General features: G+C 37.2%; 1 protein-coding gene across 5 annotated transcripts in view; it reads right to left on the bottom strand.

Moving 5' to 3' along the window:
• Positions 1 to 19,023, bottom strand: part of PLXDC2 (plexin domain containing 2) — a 365,033-nt gene that overhangs the window by 86,062 nt on the left and 259,948 nt on the right. For all 5 annotated transcript variants that reach the window (XM_070726234.1, XM_070726236.1, XM_070726237.1 and 2 more), the window contains 2 exons: positions 9,838 to 9,960; positions 2,516 to 2,634 (listed from right to left, as the gene is read on the bottom strand). In XM_070726234.1, coding sequence (XP_070582335.1) covers positions 2,516 to 2,634; positions 9,838 to 9,960 — 242 coding nt within the window. The remainder of the gene's footprint in view (positions 1 to 2,515; positions 2,635 to 9,837; positions 9,961 to 19,023) is intronic.

Here is a 19,023-nt window from a genome sequence, read left to right as displayed (position 1 = left end):
CATGTTGGACTCTCCTTCCAAATGCAGTGGAGAACTATATCTGCTAAAACATTAAAAAAAACAGAAATTATGGAAGATGAGATTAAGATGATTTCTATGAACATAAATGGATTGAACTCGGTTATAAAAAGGAAGAGATTTTTAATAAATTGAAGAAATTAAAAATAGACATATCTGTTTATAAGAAGTACATATTAGAAAACAACATAAGAAATTATTAGAATGTGAGGTGGGAAAAGACAAACTTCCCATGGTGTTAGGAACTAAAGCTTCTATTCTGCTGCCTTGGAACATACTTTTACTATCCGATCAATCAGGCATTTATTATATTCTGATCTTCCTGCCAATCAGCTTAAAGCTCTGTTGGGAAAATTGGCACTAGGCTTATGGTTGGAGGTCACCCCAATATGAGGAACTGTATTAAGGGGTCGCGGCATTAGAAAGGTTGAGACCCATTGGTCTAGAGGGAGAAAGAGAAAGGAGGTGGAGAAAGGAAGAGCTGGAAAAAGGAAGGAAGGAAAGAAGGAAGGAAGGAGAGAAGGGAAGGGAAGTAGGTGGAAGAGTTGGAGAGAGTGAGAGGGGAGAGAAAGAAAAAGAAGAATACAGACTGAAAACTTCTTAATATGGTAGAGATGCAGATAAGGAAATATAAGATATTAGATAGATTTATGTAAATATGTATATTATTGATATTTTGTAAAGGTATATGCATTGACATATGTATGAATGTGGAGTTAAAAAAATTAAAAATATTGGAAACAAAAAAAGTAATCAAACCAGGATATCAAACTCGTATTTTAGTCAAATTCTTTATCCCTATTGATATCTCTACTGACTTCATTTGTTCATTTTTATCTTTCACGATTACTAAAAAATGCTACTATTGTTATAATATCCAGATAACTGAAGTGAATATGAAATACGTTTTCCCTAATATAAAAATTTTAAAATGTAGACCTTTTAAAGCTTTATATTAACTATCATCAGATTCATTTAACCCATTTGCAAGCAAATAGAGAGGATAATAATGATGATAATAATAATAATAATAATAATAATAATAATAATTTTTTATTAGATTTGTATGCCGCCCCTCTCCGAAGACTCGGGGCGGCTCACAACATAAGAAACAACTATGAATGGATGATAAGACCTGAAGCTCACTGTAGCACATTAGTATTTTTGATGCTTGCGATAATATTTGTTTGCTTCCATTTTATTTTCCTTGTCAGGAATAAAATCCATAGTTGTTTCATCCAGTAAAATTTTCCCTGGGCTGAACAAGACATGTTCTAACAAATGAGGTGACATAATGCAATATGTTTTAAAAGTAAGCTGCCAAATAGTAAGTCATCAAATTTGGATGGATCAAGGCAGAAGCAAAAGGTGTGGAACATTCTAATGTAATGTACATTGTCATCTCAACAGTTCCACATTTCCTAATTTTATAACAAAACATTTTCTGTTTATATAGAACAGAATAGAACACATGAATAGAAGATTAAGTAGTAAACCAAGCATGTGTACTAAGACTTGCTACTTTTGATCTGTGGTTTCTAAAATCAATAGTGCAGAATCGGATGTCTTCTAATGTTGATCAACTACAGCTCCCAGCATCATTTATAAATGGGAATGCTCATTAGGAATGGTGGTACTTGTTATTTAGCTGGATGAGTACAGGTCATCTATCTCTGTTTCAATGCTCATGCCTATTATACAAACAATACTTTACTTTCCATTATATCCAGCAGTGGGTTTCTCCTGGATGAATCTAGTTCTGCAAACTGGTAGTGGCGGCAGGAGTCTCCGCCCACCCACCCGAGATGCTTCTCCGCATATGCAGAAGTGTTTCATGTGCATAGCGTGAGTAGGAAGCGGTAGCAATAGGATTTAAAACCCACTATTGATTACATCTCATTGCACTCTCTTCCTTATACAGAAGGCAAAGATTAAGATTAAGATTTATTAGATTTGTATGCCGCCCCTCTCCGAAGACTCGGGGCGGCTCACAACAATAATACAATATATAGAGTACAAATCCAATATTAAATAAAAAGCTAAATTTAAAACCCATAAATACTAAAAACAATCGTTACTGCACAATTACACCATTCTCATGTATTACAGTCAGAAAAAAGGTGGTGGTGGGGGAAGAGATAGTTAGTCCCCCCATGCCTGGTGACATAGATAGATCTTCAACATCTTGCAGAAGGCGGGAAGAGTGGGGGCAATTCGAATATCTGGGGGGAATGTATTCCAGAGGGTCGGGGCTGCCACAGAGAAGGCTCTTCCCCTGGGTCCCGCCAAACGGCATTGTTTATTCGACGGGACCTGGAGAAAGCCAACTCTGTGGGACCTGTGGGTTTCTATTTTATAGTAGTATCCATCTGTAAATCTTATATCCTAGAAACTAAAACACTAATGATCTAGAATTTTTACCATGTAAAAAATTGATATTGTATTGATATTTATTATTACCCTGAAGTGAAATAATTCATTACCTGATCAGACTCACCTCTTTATAGCCAAAAATTATACGGCCATCATTGAGAAGAGTTGCCTGAAATGTGAAACTGCCCAGATTGTAGTTATCTTGTAAATGTACATGATCCCATTGAACAACTAGTGCAGTGCCTATCAAGATGGGGAAAAGAGACAAAAATACTGGAAGGAAGTATATGATTTCAATTTAACAAATTAATTCAACTTCCTTGACTTTGATATCTTACAAAATTACCTGAATATCTATAATCTGTTGTCAATGTAATCCATAACTTAGCATAGCCTAGATTGGGGAAGACTGTATTCATATTACTACAACTCAAGTAGTAATTATCTTCTAAAACAGACATTAAACAGAAAGTTTAATGAAATAGTGAAAATAATAAAGAGACGTAAAATTCTTGATTATTGCAACGTTTTCTAACTAATTTATGAAAAAAATCAATTCCCAGTAACCTTCTAGAAGTATTAGAAATAACATTTTTGGTATAAAAGATACAATAGAGGTTAAGGGCATTGTCAATTGAATGACTAATGTGCAAAAGAGCCATAGTACTAACAAATACTTATCTAAAATAAGCTCAAAGAACATGGAATTTGTACATTCAATATAAGAAAAAACTGTATTCTAATTAGATTTGTATATCACATTTTCTTTAGGTTCCCTATAAATATACTGTATATATACACTACTACTCAAAATAATAAAGGGAACACTCAAATAACACATCCTAGATCTGAATGAATGAAAAATGGTCACTGAATACTTTGTTCTGTACAAAGTTGAATGTGCACAACAGCATGTGAAATTGATTGTCAATCAGTGCTGCTTCCTAAGTGGACAGTTTGATTTCACAGAAGTTTGATTTACTTGGAGTTATATTGTGTTGTTTGTGTTCCCTTTATTTTTTTGAGCAGTTTATATTTCATAGCTCCCAGGGAATTCTTTCTCATTGTAGAGACTATATAATTGTGTTGCAAAAGGAGCCCTGCAGTATTGCAGGGAAAATCTGCACAAACTCTGGAGTTTGATCCTGATAAGTTCAAGATTGATTCAGCCTTCCATCTGGGTGAAGAAATATTTCCCTTGATTTGTCCTCACTTTCTTACCTATGAGCTTTAGGGAGTGCCCCCTTGTCCTAGTATTGTGTGATAGGGAAAATAATTTATCTTTATGCACCTTTTCTATCCCATGAATGATTTTATACACTTCGATCAAGTCACCCCTTAAACGCCGTCTTTCAAGGCTGAAGAGACCAAGACGTTGCAACCTGGTATCATAAGGGAGGTGCTCCATTTCCTTTATCATTCTTGTTGCTCTTTTTTGCACCTTTTCCAGTTCGATTATATCCTTCTTGAGGTGCAGTGTCCAGAGCTGTACACAGTACTCCAAGTGTGGTCTCACCATCGATTTGTACAGAGGCAATACAATGCTTGCTGACCTATTTTTGATTCCCTTCCTAATCATGCCAAACATGGAATTTGCTTTTTTTTTTTTTACTGCTGCTGCGCACAGGGTTGACATCTTCATTGAGCTATCCACCAAAACTCCAAGATCCCTTTCTTGGGTTGTCTCGGAAAGTTTTGTCCCCATCAGTTGGTAGGTATAATTGGGGTTCTTTGTCCCGATGTGCATAACTTTGCACTTGTTTAGGTTAAAATGGAATTGCCACTTTGTTGCCCACTCACTCAATTTCGAGAGATCCTTCTGGAGCTCCCGACAATCAGTTTCACTTTTCACTACCCGGAACAATTTAGTGTCGTCAGCAAACTTTGCTACCTCACTATTTACTTCTACATACAGATCATTAATGAATAAAAAGTAAAAAGTAAAGGTCCCAAAACTGAACCTTGGGATACGCCACTTCTTACTTCTTTCCATCCAGAGAATTGTCCATTTATTGCCACCCTTTGCTTCCTACAATTTAGCCAGTTACCAATCCAGGACAAGACCTGTCCTCTAATTCCATGGCTGAAGAGCTTTTTTAGAAGCCTTTGGTGAGGGACTTTGTCAAAAGCCTTTTGAAAGTCAAGATATACAATATCAACTGGGTCCCGTTTATCTGTGTGTTTATTTATACCCTCAAAGAATTCTAACAAGTTAGTAAGACATGATTTGCCTTTGCAGAAACCATGCCATTTTTCTTTCAGCAATCCCTTTGTGTGTCTTCCTTTTGGGGGGGGGGGGGTTACAATCAAATTAAATTCAAAATTTGTCAGAATATAGGCAAATAAATAACAAAAAATTATTGTTAATAAATAATTATGTTTATATATATCAGGATCACTAAGTGTCTTATTCAGTGGTGAATACCAGTAATAATGGTGAGTAAATGGTTGTTAAGGGAATGGGAAATGGTAATTTAGGGGTTTAAAGTGTTAAGGGATAGCTTGTGATACTATCCATAGCCAAAAATTGTGTATTTATTTCCACATCTCTACTTCGCGGAAATTTGACTTTCGTGGATGGTCTCGGAACGCATCCCCTGCAAAAATCGAGGGAACACTGTATATAAAACCATAACTTATCTTGCAAAGGACAACATAATCACATCTAACTGAATGTGGGCTCTCCCAGTACTTAAACCTAAAGTTTGCAGAACTAAAAGAAACATTTTTGAAGATTACTTAAAGGTGGGTAAAGTATATATAGTTATATAACCATAGAATATGTATATAAACTAATCTATATACATGTACTACTGTATGTTTACTGTGAATTTTTTATTGTTATGATTGTAATTTGCAGGGAATCTCTTTGCCGCTATACTAACAAAATTATTTTTTTCTCTCTAGGCTAAAAAGTAGATAAACCTATTATTTTTTCAAAACTCAAGCTATTAAATCAGCAATAATTCTACTGAATATGAATATTGTAACTATAATGTTTGTTCTTCTAATTCTAATGTTTTAAAAAAATCTAAATCCAATCAATATTTCAGATTAACCAAAAGTTTATAGGAATGAAAAAGCTGGAGAACAGCAAGTAAGATGGAGGTAAAAGCCAAACCTTATGGAGGGATTAATGAGCTGAGATGGTTAGCTAATAAAAGAGAAAATTAAGACGAGTTAGATAGCCATCTATCAATAACTAAAAATTACTCAGAAGATATTTTCATTGTTTAAAAGAGGACAAAGATTGAATTTGGCAATTTGACAATTGAACAATTAATAACTTATGCCTTGATTAATTACAGCTTGATTATATTATTTGATATTTTGATTGGCCTCATTAAATCATCTGATTGACCAAAAATCTCCTCTGAAGACATCATTGATGTTTCTAAAGATGGCCCCGAGTTTAAGATGGCTTGGTGGCCCCATGATTCTGTACAGTAGTTTGCGTGGATGAATCCATCAAACATAAATTCATCCATACTATAAACTCTATTACCAGAAATGACTCCAATCCCATAAAACTTCATTCACGGCCTGATCTATCCATTCTTCACTGAATCCGCTCTCATGGACTCTGAGCAGATCTAAAAAGACCAAGATATATTGACCTATACATCAACTACCATGCTAACTGCATCAAACCGAAGTTCCACAATCCAACATCCAGCATCCAACCCCCCATCATCCCAAACTAATCCCTCATCACCCAATCCCTCATCAAGCACCCATTACTGATCTTAAGTGCAAACTAATGAATGCAAGAAGCATTGTGAACAAAATACCAAACTCCTCCTCCTGACCTTAAATATCACACTTTGCTTCCTACTATACTACAGAGCCCTGATTACAACATCACAAATGCTAACAAACTAACTTCATTACTAACATGAGCAGCCTCCTACCCACATCCTTCCATTTTTCTTGGCAACCTCAATCTACTTCATATTATCTGGACCCTAAATAATGTATAACCAAACTCATACACCCAACCCTTTACAATGCTATTATTAATCTAGGGCTTGAACAGCTAGTAATAAACAATACTAGACTCAACAATTGTTTTGATCTCTTCTGCAACAGTTTACATTCAATTTATGGATTACAAGCCCTTTTCAACAGTGACCATAGTATGATTGATTTTTGTCTCAATATACGTCCTTATAAAAATAACCAAAATAAAAGGATAAACAATTACAACAATTACAAGCCAACTATGATATCATAAATAATGACCTCTCATCTCTGACTGTAATACTTCTGAAGATTATTACAATATCCTTTTGCTCATTAAATTATATGTACCACTAATTATCACCAAAATCAAGAAAAAAAAACCTACCCCAAAAGAATACTACAACCCTGAAATCCCCCAAAAAGTCCCTTTGGCAGAAAAACAAAACTTATGTTAGCTGCAGCTCACATGTACGTGCTGGCAAGCTGATTTTCGGCTTTGGGAAAGGCTGTTTCGCTTTCCGGAAGCTTCAAGGAAGCTTCCCTGAAGCCCCTGATTTGCAAAAAAACTCCACCCAACGGACAAACCGGAAGTTTTGAAAATGCACTTCCAGTTTGCCATTGTGCTGTTTTTTGCAGTCTGGAGAATTCAGGGAAGCTTCCTGAAGCTCTGGAGTGCAAAAAACAGCACAACAGGCAAACTGGAAGTGCATTTTCCAAACTTCTGGTTTGCCTGATATGCTGTTTTTTTGCACTCTGGAGCTTCATGAAGCTTCCCTGAACCTTCCAAAGTGCAAAAAAACAGCACAACAAGCAAACGAGATGTCCATTTTTCTGAACTTCTGGTTTACCTCTTTGGCCATTTTTTCACTTCCCAGGGTTCAGCAAGGCTTGTGCAGATGCGCGAGGATGGAAAGGAGATTGTGCGCATGTGCAGGGACAGCATGCAAGAGTGTGTGCTTGCATGGGGAGAGGGAATGGATATGGGCACGTGCACGCTTGTCCCCTTTTGGCACACAAACCAAAAAAGGTTCACCATCACTGGTCTATGTGCATTTCTTAAAAAAAGCTCTCCTCATCCATAGCTGAACCTCTAAGCATAAATTTTTAAAAATCCTTCAGGACTAGTCTCTTACCCAACTTATAATCACTAGCCAGTCATCCATAGCTTCAAAAAAGGAGATCCATGCAATGTTGAAAATTACAGTCCAATCTTTTTATGTTGCGTCACTTGCAAAGTCATGGAATCTATCATAAATCACTCCTTTACCCTCTACCTTGAAACTAGCAACCTACCCTCAAATAAACAATTGGTTTCAGGAAAAAAACCCTTTAACCTGCAACTCCTACACTGCAAAAATATATGGATATTATAATTCGATCAAGATAAATCAATAGATGCAATTTACATAGACTTTTGTAAAGCTTTTGATTCAATAGTATACGACAAACTACATAAACTAAAATCTTATAGCATTTCTGGTCCCCTTCATGATTGGATAACTGTGTTTTGTCAAACAGACAACAAATGGTTAATAGGGAATGCCCTATCAAATCCTGCACCTGTGAACAGTAATGTCTCTCAAGGCAGTATTCTAGGACCAACACCATTCTTTACATAAACAACTTTTGTGATCAATTATAAGCAACTGTGTTCTCTTGGCTGATGATATTAAACTATTCAACACCACCAACAATTCTGCTCCCCTTCAAAAAGACCTAGACCACATATCACAATGGTCTGATAACTGGCAACTTCAAATCTCAACCAACATATGTTCTGTCTTAGACACTGGCAAAAAGAATCAGAACACAAAATACAAACTTGGAGGACACAACTTTGCAGATGTCCCCTACTCTGTTAAGGACTTTGGAGTACTCATATCTAATGACTAGAGTACCAGACCCCATTGTAACAACATCGCCAAAAAGGCACTAAAAGTTGTTAACCTAATCTTACATAGCTTTTCCTCTGGCAATATCGCACTGATAACCAGAGCATACAAAACATTTGCCAGACCAACTCTTGAATACAGGTTGCCTGCATATTGGATATTAATACAATTGAGAGAGTCCAGAAATATTTCACAAGAAGAGTCCTTCACTCCTCTGCTCACAACCAAATTCCTTACGCAACCAGACTTGAAATTTTGGGTTTAGATAGCTTAGAGCTACATCGCTCTCAATCTGATCTAAATGTAGTTCATAAAATCATCTACCACAATGTCCTACCTGTCAATGATTTCTTCAGCTTCAACAACAACAATACACAAGCACACAATAGATTAAAACTCAATGTAAACCGCTCAAAACTCGACTGCAGAAAATATGATTTCAGCCACAGAGTGATCAATGCCTGGAATGCACTACCTGACTCTGTGGTTTCTTCCCCAAACCCCAAAAACTTTAACCTTAGGCTATCAACAGTAGATCTCACCCATTCCTAAGAGGTCTGTAAGGAGCGTACATAAGCGCACCACCTTACTTTGCTTTTGATTATGTCTATACCAGGGTGCCGTCCCCTGTACCTAATTTGCTTTTCTTTATGTCTGTATCTATACCATACCTACTATCTTGTACATGTTTTACAAAATAAATAAATAAAGATTAGAATTAAAAATCTGAATGTGAGAAGGAGAGTTGTAAACAAGTTGTGCATTCTACCTAGAATGGTGGTAGATTGCCTTTTGCTGAAAATTTTGGTAGTATGGCTGCCAGGAATATTTTACAGTAGTGGATTCTGATTAAGTAATCTGTAATCTGAACAAAAATATTCATGCTCACCATTATCAAAGTATTTTACAGTAGAATTTCTCGAAATGCTGGGGTCAAAATTGGCCATCAAGGCTGCAATGTAGCGAGCTGGATTAAATGATTTACAATATTCTTTCCTACTTTTATGTTTTGTAAATCTATGACAGAGTGGATGGCTTAATTAACTCAAATATATATATAGTCTTTATATGGTTCCTCCAACTAAATTGGATTTTGTTTCTGCATCTTAAAATTTTATGTCAGATATTGACCTTTGAGAGCAGTAAATAAAGGCATAGTTATTCAAATATTATACAGTACTGACACTTCAATTATCTTTATGAAGTTTATTAATCTCTGTGTTTTTATACTATGCATCTGTATAAAATATGACACTAAGAAAAAATGTGTTTACTTCATTAATGGATATTTATTATGCAGATAGTACTAAAAAGAACACTATAGATTTGCTTTTTAAAACAATGCTAATGGAAATTCTATATAACAGCTATAGTTTTTATAGCTTTTATGGATTATAATAAAGGATAATACATACCAAGAGACTCTACCAACAAAATTTTAACTGAATTCTTATATGCAAGGAATAGCTAATTAAATGTATACCATTTTAAAGAGTTAAATATTATGATCAACCCATTGTGTAATTTTCTACAAAGGAAAACAAACAGCAGCTAAACTAAAAGTAATCAGAAGAAAAATATTCATGCTTACCATTATCAAAGTATCTTACAGTAGAATTTCTTGAAACGCTGGGGTCAAAATTGGCCATCAAGGGTGCAATATACTGTGTTGCTGTTAACATCTGATGCACAACTTCTCCTGTGTAAATAAAACCTGTAAAAAGGGAACAAATAGCAAAATCTCATCACTTGGATTTAAAAGGTAATGCATGCTACTCTTAATTAGAGGCTGCCAAAGTATTGTGGAAGAAAATTATTTTTAATCTTTATGAATGAATCCAAATTGCTACGGAACATTAGAATTTCAGTGTTGAAAAAAATAAATATATTAGCAAAAAGAAGGATCAATTTTGATTTGGAAAAAATCAACTTCAGAGATTAGCAAAGTTTTAGGGGAAGGTTTCTGAACATCAACCACTTTGAAAAGAGGGAAAAATTATATACAATTACATAAAGGGTCTTCTGGATTTTCAAGTTCGGTTGCCTCTTATTCGGTGAAAATAACCGTGTATATTGTGGCGTTTTAAAGACTATCACATTTGCGTTGCATAACCTTTTTTAAACTATGCTCATGCACTATCATGGATATCCTTATGTATTGCATAAGGATTCAGAACAGTGAAATTGTAGGGAAAAAATTAAATCCAATTAAGTACAGATTGGAATAATTACTTTAAATCTTAATTATTTCAGTAGTTATTTACAAACATATATAGCTTTTCCCCACATAGATTTTCTGTTTTAAAAACTTTTAAAAAGTAAGGAATTTGTGTCACCTTATATTTTAAATGATGGTATCTTATCTGGAGAGTTCCTATTATTTGATTATCTCCTTCTCGTCCACTTTTTCTCTTATATGTTTAAATTGAATTCAGTTAGAAACACCAGATTACAAAAAGGACAATTTTATTCTGTAGGTTTTCCAATCTGTTGCTATTATTTTGATTCATGTCAGATTGTGCAATTTCTTTCTAAAGCAACCACATTCAATGGATAGTTTCCAGATGTGTTGGACTATAATCCACATTACTCCTAAATGATACAATTTATAAGCAATACTGCAAACTGTATCTACCAGGCAACAGGCAAACTATAATTTCATCTTTAAATAATATTCCTTAGTAAATATCAATGGATTATTTTAACCTTTGTCTTGAAGACAAAAAAATAATTACAAGTTCATCATTGTTTCTAGAATCCAATGACAACTCCAATCAATAAAAGCTGGAAAGCCACAAGATTAATCAGATTTAAATGAACACATATTTATTTAATCTATTTGTACGTCACCTCGATTACAAAAGCAACTGTGAAATCTGATTTGATATATTGAACATTTTATCATTCCCACTGACACACTGACTCAACCACAAATGTCAGCTAAGCAGATTCTTGAATAGATTTCAAAAGACATTTGGCATAAACTAGTTTACATTGTCTAAGATCCAGTTTTCCAATAGTTTTTGCTATTAGTTGATGCTACAGGAGCCTGTGAAAGTATTCCAAACCTACGCTTTCCTAAAGTATTTAATCTTATTTTTTGAAAGGATCTGGAGGCTTCTGAAATCTTTCTCATCTTGGGCCTTTTCAGATGTATTGGATCTCAACTCTCACAATCCCAAACAAGCACATGCTATCTGTGACCTATAGGAGTTGAAATTCAATATTCTAGAAAGTACTTCAGAGAAAGCTGATCTATAGCTCAAAACATATGATCCTATGTTCTAAGCTACTGAAATGAATTGATGTAATTACTAAGTTACTTAAGGAGATTAAAAATTGCAATATAATTTAGAGATGCAATGGCAAATTTATGGAATGTGTACTACAGGTCTTATATGAGAGCTTATTAGGAGTGGCCCTATGTCAGTTCCAGAGCCAGGGTGGTACAGCATGTAGAGTGCTGTACTGCAGACCACTGAAGCTGACTGTAGATCTGTAGGTCAGCGGTTCAAATCTCATCACTGGCTCAAGGTTGACTCAGCCTTCCTTCCTTCCGAGGTGGGTAAAATGAGGACCCAGATTTTGGGGGAAATATGTTGGCTCTGTTAAAAAGTGCTATTACTAACATGTTGTAAGCCGCCCTTAGTCTAAGGAGAAGGAAAGCATAAAAATTGAATAAACAAATAAATAAATAAATAAATATGCAAGATGGCCAGCTGATTATTTTGTGTTCTGGTGGGCACAGAGACGTTTTTGCCCTCTCCAGGCTTCAGGAAATCCTCTGGAATATGTGGATTGTAAAAAATTGACCCAACGAGGCTATCGGAAATTCATTTCCAAACTTCCGGTAGGCCTGTTGGGCTGTTTTTGGCCTTTCCAAGGCTTCAAGAGGCTTACATGAAGCCTAGTGACAGTGAAAAATGGCCCAACGGGTCTCTGAAAGTCCAGAGGCTTCAGTGAGTCTGAGTGCATGCGCAGGGGGCAGTGCGGGAAAGTTATGCATGCATGCATGGATAAGGGCACTGAATTATCGGTGTGGTCATGCGCATGTGTGCTATCACGTACACACACACTTTTGGCATCCAAGCAAAAAAAAAAGATCACCAGCACTGATTTAGAGATTAAGTCTGGGACATTTAAGAACAAATACAGAAATGACTTGTGCAGCTGCTGATATAAGTGCTTTTGTTATAAATATATGTTCCATGATTTAAATACATGTCCCTCAGTGCACTTAGTAATATGGATAGGACACTCAAATAATAAAGTGTATTATTTGCACTTTATAACAGCACTTACCTAATAGTACTCAGTGGTACTAGTGGCCAAATTATGGCTATCCCAATGTGGAAATTCTTCTTATGAAATGGCACAGGTATTTAGGAAATTCCAATGGATGCTTTCAAACTCTGAGAAATTTCTACAGTAGACTGGTTTTTGCTCAAATCTTTACAATTTTCCCTTTCCCAGTTTTAGATGCCATATTTTCTTAATTCAGTTTTTTCTTCTTTATTTTGATATACATTCAGCGATATAGATTCCAATTCACAAAAAAATGCAAGGAAGGGTAAGATAATTCTCTCTCTGCTTTAAAATCTTTTGGCACTAATGTGCTCACATTGTATAATATTTGCCATTTTGATACCTGTTTCCCTATTAAAATCATCTTCAGTTTAAGTATAAGCCAACCACAATATATTTATAGCTATTACAGACCACTAGATTTGCATCTACTGGTACAGTGATCCCTCGATTAGTGCGGTCTCGATTAGTGCGAAACGCTATACCACGGTTTTTCAAAAAATAATACATTTAAAAATAGTCCGCGTTTTTTTTCTACACCTGCAGTGTCCATTGTAGAAATGGTGATAGAAGAAGATCCCGAGTTATCCTAGTTATGCTAACCCCCCCCCAAAAAAATATAAATATGTAAATAAATATTGTTATCATTATAATAAGGATGACTAAGTGTCTTATTCAATGTGTACAGTACAGGTACAGGTAGAGGTAATGGGAAGGGGAAATGGTAATTAAGGGGATGGGAAATGGTAATTTGTGGGTTAAAAGTGTTGGGACTGAGTGGCATACAGAAGAATGAATGAATGACTGAGTGAATGAAATTCAAACACAGATGAGGGCTGGGGTTTTTTATTCTGTCATTGTTTAAGTGCTTTTTAAGAAAGGAAGGAGGGAAGGAAGGAGGGAGGGAAGAAATCAGGGACGGAAGGAGGGAGGGAAGGAAGGAGGCGGGCATTCTAAACGCTGAGAAGCTGTTGCCGCCAGCGCTGCTGCAAGAGGACTTGTGCCCCAAGAAAGCCGGTGAGAGGGGCAAATCGGGTGGACGGGGGGTAGCGGCGAGGAGGCTGGAGGCGTGGGTGGGTGGCCGACATTAAAAACAACCATTGCCAGCCTCCGCACTTTCGTCGCTCCCCGGCTCCACCATCTGCGCATGCGCGGCCATGGAAAAAGGGTGCGCATGCACAGATGATGTTTTTACTTCCGCACCACTATACCGCGGAAAATTGATTAGTGCGGGAGGTCTTGGAACGTAACCCCCGCACTAATCGAGGGATCACTGTATATCATAATAAATGCACAAACTCTTCCCTGCCCCCCCCGCATGCGCCTTAAAGTATAAAATCTATTTGATTTATTCCAAATTTTATAGATTCCTGAGCACGGGGTGAAGAAAACAGATAAGGGGAGGTACTACTTTTTATTATTTCAGTATTATCCTATAGTCCAATCATAGAAGCCTAAGAATGAAATATTATAAAATATATTGTACTAGGCATACATTTAAAATGAAGGCAATTTTTATAGAGGAGGGAGCATCAAAATGGCAAGTTATTCAAAGTGAGCAAAATGGTGCCAAAATCCTAACTATACATACAAACAAATGAGATCAGAAATGATGGTGACTGATGAGTAAACAGATCCTGAACTAATGGTAAAGAGCTTGGTCAAGGTACAATGTACACCAGCTGAAAAAAGGTTTAACATAATGCTAGATATAATAAGAAAAGTATTGAAAATAGAGATACCAACATCATAATGCCTTTTTATAAGTCAGTGGTGTGAGTGCACATAGAATGTTGTGTGCAGTTCTGTTTGTTGTGCCTCGAAATGGATGTGGAGAATTAGAGAAGGTTCAGAAAAGCCAACAAAAACGAGCAAGCAGTTGAACCAGATTCTCTAAGAGGAAAAGCTGTGATATTTGGGGCTTTTTAGACTAGAGAAGCAGCAAATAAGGAATTGTAATGAAATGTCTAACATTACATACAGTAAAAACAAAGAAAAGCTATTTTTTCTTTCCCAAATATTAGAATCAGAAGTCATCTAACAGAATTTAATCCTATGATACAAATGTATGTTTATACAAGACATAATTTAAATCTGGAATTCATGACCACTAGATGCCTAATGAATTACCACTAGATTTTGGTGCTGGATATCAACTCAACTGACTTCAAAAAAGGGTTGGTGCAATTCACTGAAATCATGACAATCAATGGCTATTAAACCTGAAAGCAATATGACTGCCTCTGAAGACTATCTGCTAAGGCAGTGGTTCTCAACCTTTCTAATGCTGCGACCCCTTAATACAGTTCCTCATCTTGTGGTGACCCACAACTATAAGTTTAGCGTCAATTCTTCCAACAGATCTTTAAGCTGATTGGCAAGAGGTCAGAGGGACACCCCCCTGTAAACGCCTGATTGGTTGGATTGAAAAAATATGTTCCGAGATGTATGTATGTATGTATGTATGTATGTATGTATGTATGTATTTATTTATTGGATTTGTATGCCGCCCCTCTCCGTAGACTCGGGGCGGCTAACAACAATAATAAAAAACAGCATGTAAATCCAATACTAAAACGACTAAAAAACCCAGAATAGAAGCTTTAGTTGCTAACACCATTGGAAATTTGTCTTTTCCCATGGTCTTAGGCGACCCCTGTGAAATGGTCGTTCCACTCCCAAAGGGGTCCCGACCCCAAGATTGAGAACCACTGTGCTAAGGCTAGAATAGTTAGTGGTTCTGTCCGTATCTATCTATCTATCTATCTATCTATCTATCTATCTATCTATCTATCTATCTATCTATCTATCTATCTATCTATCTATCTATCTATCTATCTATCTATCTATCCAACTACTATGCCGCCCAATCCCGAAGGACTCAGATGGGAAAGGGGTCTGTCTAATCCAGAAGGGCATTGCTTATGTTCTGACATGTGTTCAGGAATAGACTTTCAGTTCCACTACTGATCCATGCTTTCAGAAATGTTCACTCTTACTCCTTACTGTTGTGATTCAGTCTGAGGCTCCTCAGGGAACGGCTGGAACTCTGCCGGCTCCATGCTCAGAGGGGGAGGACAAGGAACAGGAGGAGGAGGACCAGGCAGACGGGGAAGAGGAATGTCAGGACGAGGAGGAGGGTGAACAGCCTGAGACCCCCGGGGGGGAGCTCTCCCCAGCGAGTAGCCTGGAGTCATTAGATGAGAACGCACAAGCCATCATAGATATGAGGCAGAGAAGGGCAGCACAACGAAGGGGACAATTAGCCAAGTATTTCCATCCCTAATAGGCAACAGCTGGGTTTGGGTGTGGTTCTCCTCAGAAAGGTTGAAAAGGCAGGCCCGCCCTTCCTGTATTGTGGAGAGTTATCTTTTGGGAGTCCTGTGACCTTGCTTTGATCCTTGGCGTCTCTGATTCTGGCTTGTGGCCTCGAAGGCTGAAAACTTGGGGGAGGCGTGGGTTTTATTATCTACAGTGGTGTGTGTGCCAGCAAGAAGCCTGTTGTATTGTCTGGCCATCGTGACTCTTCTGTGAAGCTGCATAGCATTCCAGTTTGTAAGAACAATTTTTGTTATCTGTGTTTGTTTTCAAAGATATAAAATGACTTTGCTTTTTACCAGCGTGTCTGGCTACTCTTTTTAGTTGGTGTTGACGTCTGGGGGAACCCAAACAGAACACTTACTTTTCAATCTTCAGATACCAATCAAGAGAGAAGAAGAGACAATTTATATTATCGCTGTATTTAGTATCTAGGAATCACATAAATAAACTTCACATCACCAATAGACTCAGAACCATAGTTCCCTCTAAGCTGAGCAGTGAGCAATCACTCACTTAAAAATCATCATCAACTCAGAGTTTTCCAAACCTGCCCAGAAGCCGAGAGGGAAAGAGTGAGAGGGAAGGAGAGAGAGAGGAAGAGAGGAAGAGAGAGAAACAGATAGAAAAAAGAGAGGAAGGAAAAGAGAAAGAAAAAGAATGGGAGTAAGGAAAAGAGAAAGAAAATCAAAATCTAGTTTGAAACTAGCTCAACTATTTAAGTGGCATTTTGATATTGATAGAGTTGCCCTATTATGAGCTCACTGTTATAGACACACAGTACAGTATTTTATTTTGAAATTCTCTGAGGCAAAACAGGGTGGGTTTTTTATTTGTTTGTTTATTTATTTATTATTTTTGTGCCGCCCAGTCCCGAAGGGACTGCCGCTCAGACACTATACTTTCCGCCCCCCCCCCCAAAAAAAAATTAGAGGGAACACTGCTCAGAACAACTTTCTTCCCAACGTTCCCTTAACAATAATTGAATTTACATATGGTCTGAGAATCTAAGCATATTTTAGTTGTATGGCGGTTTTTCATCTACATAAGGCATATTTTGGTGAAGCAGCTTAACCTCAGAGTGGTATTTCTCAAGACTACAGAGAAAAATCAGGCTGTTTGTCCGAGGCTCATTTTTTTTATAACTGAGACAGTGCATGGTGAAACCATATGTTAAAGGCTTAGTGATACAGGAAGTGCTTACTAAGCTGAAAATATAACTGTCTACTAGCAATGATTACACAAGGAATGGTTTTGTCTGATAAACATTTCCAATGAGCACAGACTACTACACTATTTGAGCATTCCAGTCAATGTGACTTTATGGGACAGACTATTATGCTAAAAATCAACATGTGTAAAGAGTCTCTTTTAAAAGATAAAATTTTAGGTAAACTCTTTTTCTTGCCTAGAGGGTTCAAGATAACAGTATTGCTTATGTAATCATATACTATCACACTGTTAGGTTGAAAATGCAGAGATCAGCACAACAGGGTATAAGGTATTTACTGCCACTTGCTGAGGCCTTCAAAATGTGTAAGCTTTTCAATTCTTATTTGTCAGACAGGTATCATGCCTGCTCTACTAGTCATTTCCCCCAAAATAAATTCCAGTGAATGTAACAGAACTTTAATAGGGAAAATTGAATATGGGATATTAGTATGTGAGATATTTGCTATCTCCTGAAAATTCTGATCAATATTATTTCACATGGTAGTGTTTAGTATAATCTTTAATATTTTAAAATAAGGGTACCCATATATATATATATATATGTGTGTGTGTGTGTGTGTGTGTGTGTGTGTGTGTTTTGTTTTGTTTTTTATGTCGGATCACCCTGGTATATTTCAAGGAACGTCACAGCTCCTTTTTTGCCTCTAGGCCCAACCCAGGGCCACTTCAAGGCACTTCTGCCTTGAAGTGGCCCTGGGTTGGGCCTAGAGGCAAAAAAGGAGCTGTGACGTTCCTTGAAATATACCAGGGTGATCCGACATAAAAAACAAAACAAAAAATATATATAGCCCCTCCCTGGTACACAGCTGGAAGGGATCTGATCTGATAGCACCTCTGCTAAGTTTCTGCCTTACAAGGCAGAGTCCACAGGATCAAATCCCAGTAAGGAAGGGTGTGGCTAGCTGATGAGGCCAGAACAAGGCCGAAATGGGACCATCCTAGTCTCCCTTAATTTTAAAATTCCAGCTAAAAAAACATTTGACACACACACACACACACACACACACACAGACACACAGACAGACAGTTTGTTTGTTTGTTTGTGGTTCCTTTTCTATACACTACAGTTGTAATAGTAATCATCATTGTAATAGATGCAATACACGGTTCCAATGAAATTCCTTTTATTTTCTACAGGCATTAACAAGCGGCTGTAACACTTTCTCTCAGCCGCACTTTCACTAACAGAAAGACGCGTAAGACCGGGAGCCGCGCTATTTATATGAACTCGCCCCAGCAACAGCGGCGGCTGACAGCTCCTTAATCTTGGCACCAGAATACAACAGCCAATCAGCAACAGGTAAACATTTACAGTACTTCTACTTAGTTCTGCTTAACAACAAGAGTCATATTCTACCCAGGAACAATTCCTAATATTATTATCTAATACATAACACCCCTCCCCTTCTGGTTAGTTTATTGTATAATGATTTATTCGGACAAATAGGTAATGTAATCATTTAACCGCGCAGGTCTTCTGGGTGTTCTGTCGGACCGACGAGGCTCCTGGAAGACTTGTGAATCAACGGAAGAGGAAGGTTCTTCCTGTCCAGAGGAATACGAATCTCCACGGCTGGCGTGCTGTACAGAAGGGGCAGCGCTGGAGAGGGCAGTATGTCCAGGTAAGTCCCATTCTATCTGTTCGGTTTCTGCCCGATTCCTGCTCAGCCTGTTATAACTCCCTGCAGGGAGTGAATGAGTAGAGATCCCATTATTATCGTCCCCCTGTTGTGGACTCCCTGGTGTCTCTTGCCTGCCCCTAATATGGTCTATATGACGTTGCCAGAGACGACCATCTAGTAAAGTGATTTTGTAGGTTTTTGGTCCAGTTTTGTCAATTACTGTGCCACGTTCCCATTGCTTTCCCCTGTCAAAATTTTTGACAAACACGTGCTGGCCAATGTATACTTCTCTTTCTGGC

Source organism: Erythrolamprus reginae, chromosome Z, assembly GCF_031021105.1.
Source record: "Erythrolamprus reginae isolate rEryReg1 chromosome Z, rEryReg1.hap1, whole genome shotgun sequence".
Classification (NCBI taxonomy): Eukaryota; Metazoa; Chordata; class Lepidosauria; order Squamata; family Dipsadidae; genus Erythrolamprus; species Erythrolamprus reginae.
The sequence above is the reverse complement of the archived record's forward strand: the minus strand, read 5'-3'. Positions and strand labels throughout refer to the sequence as shown.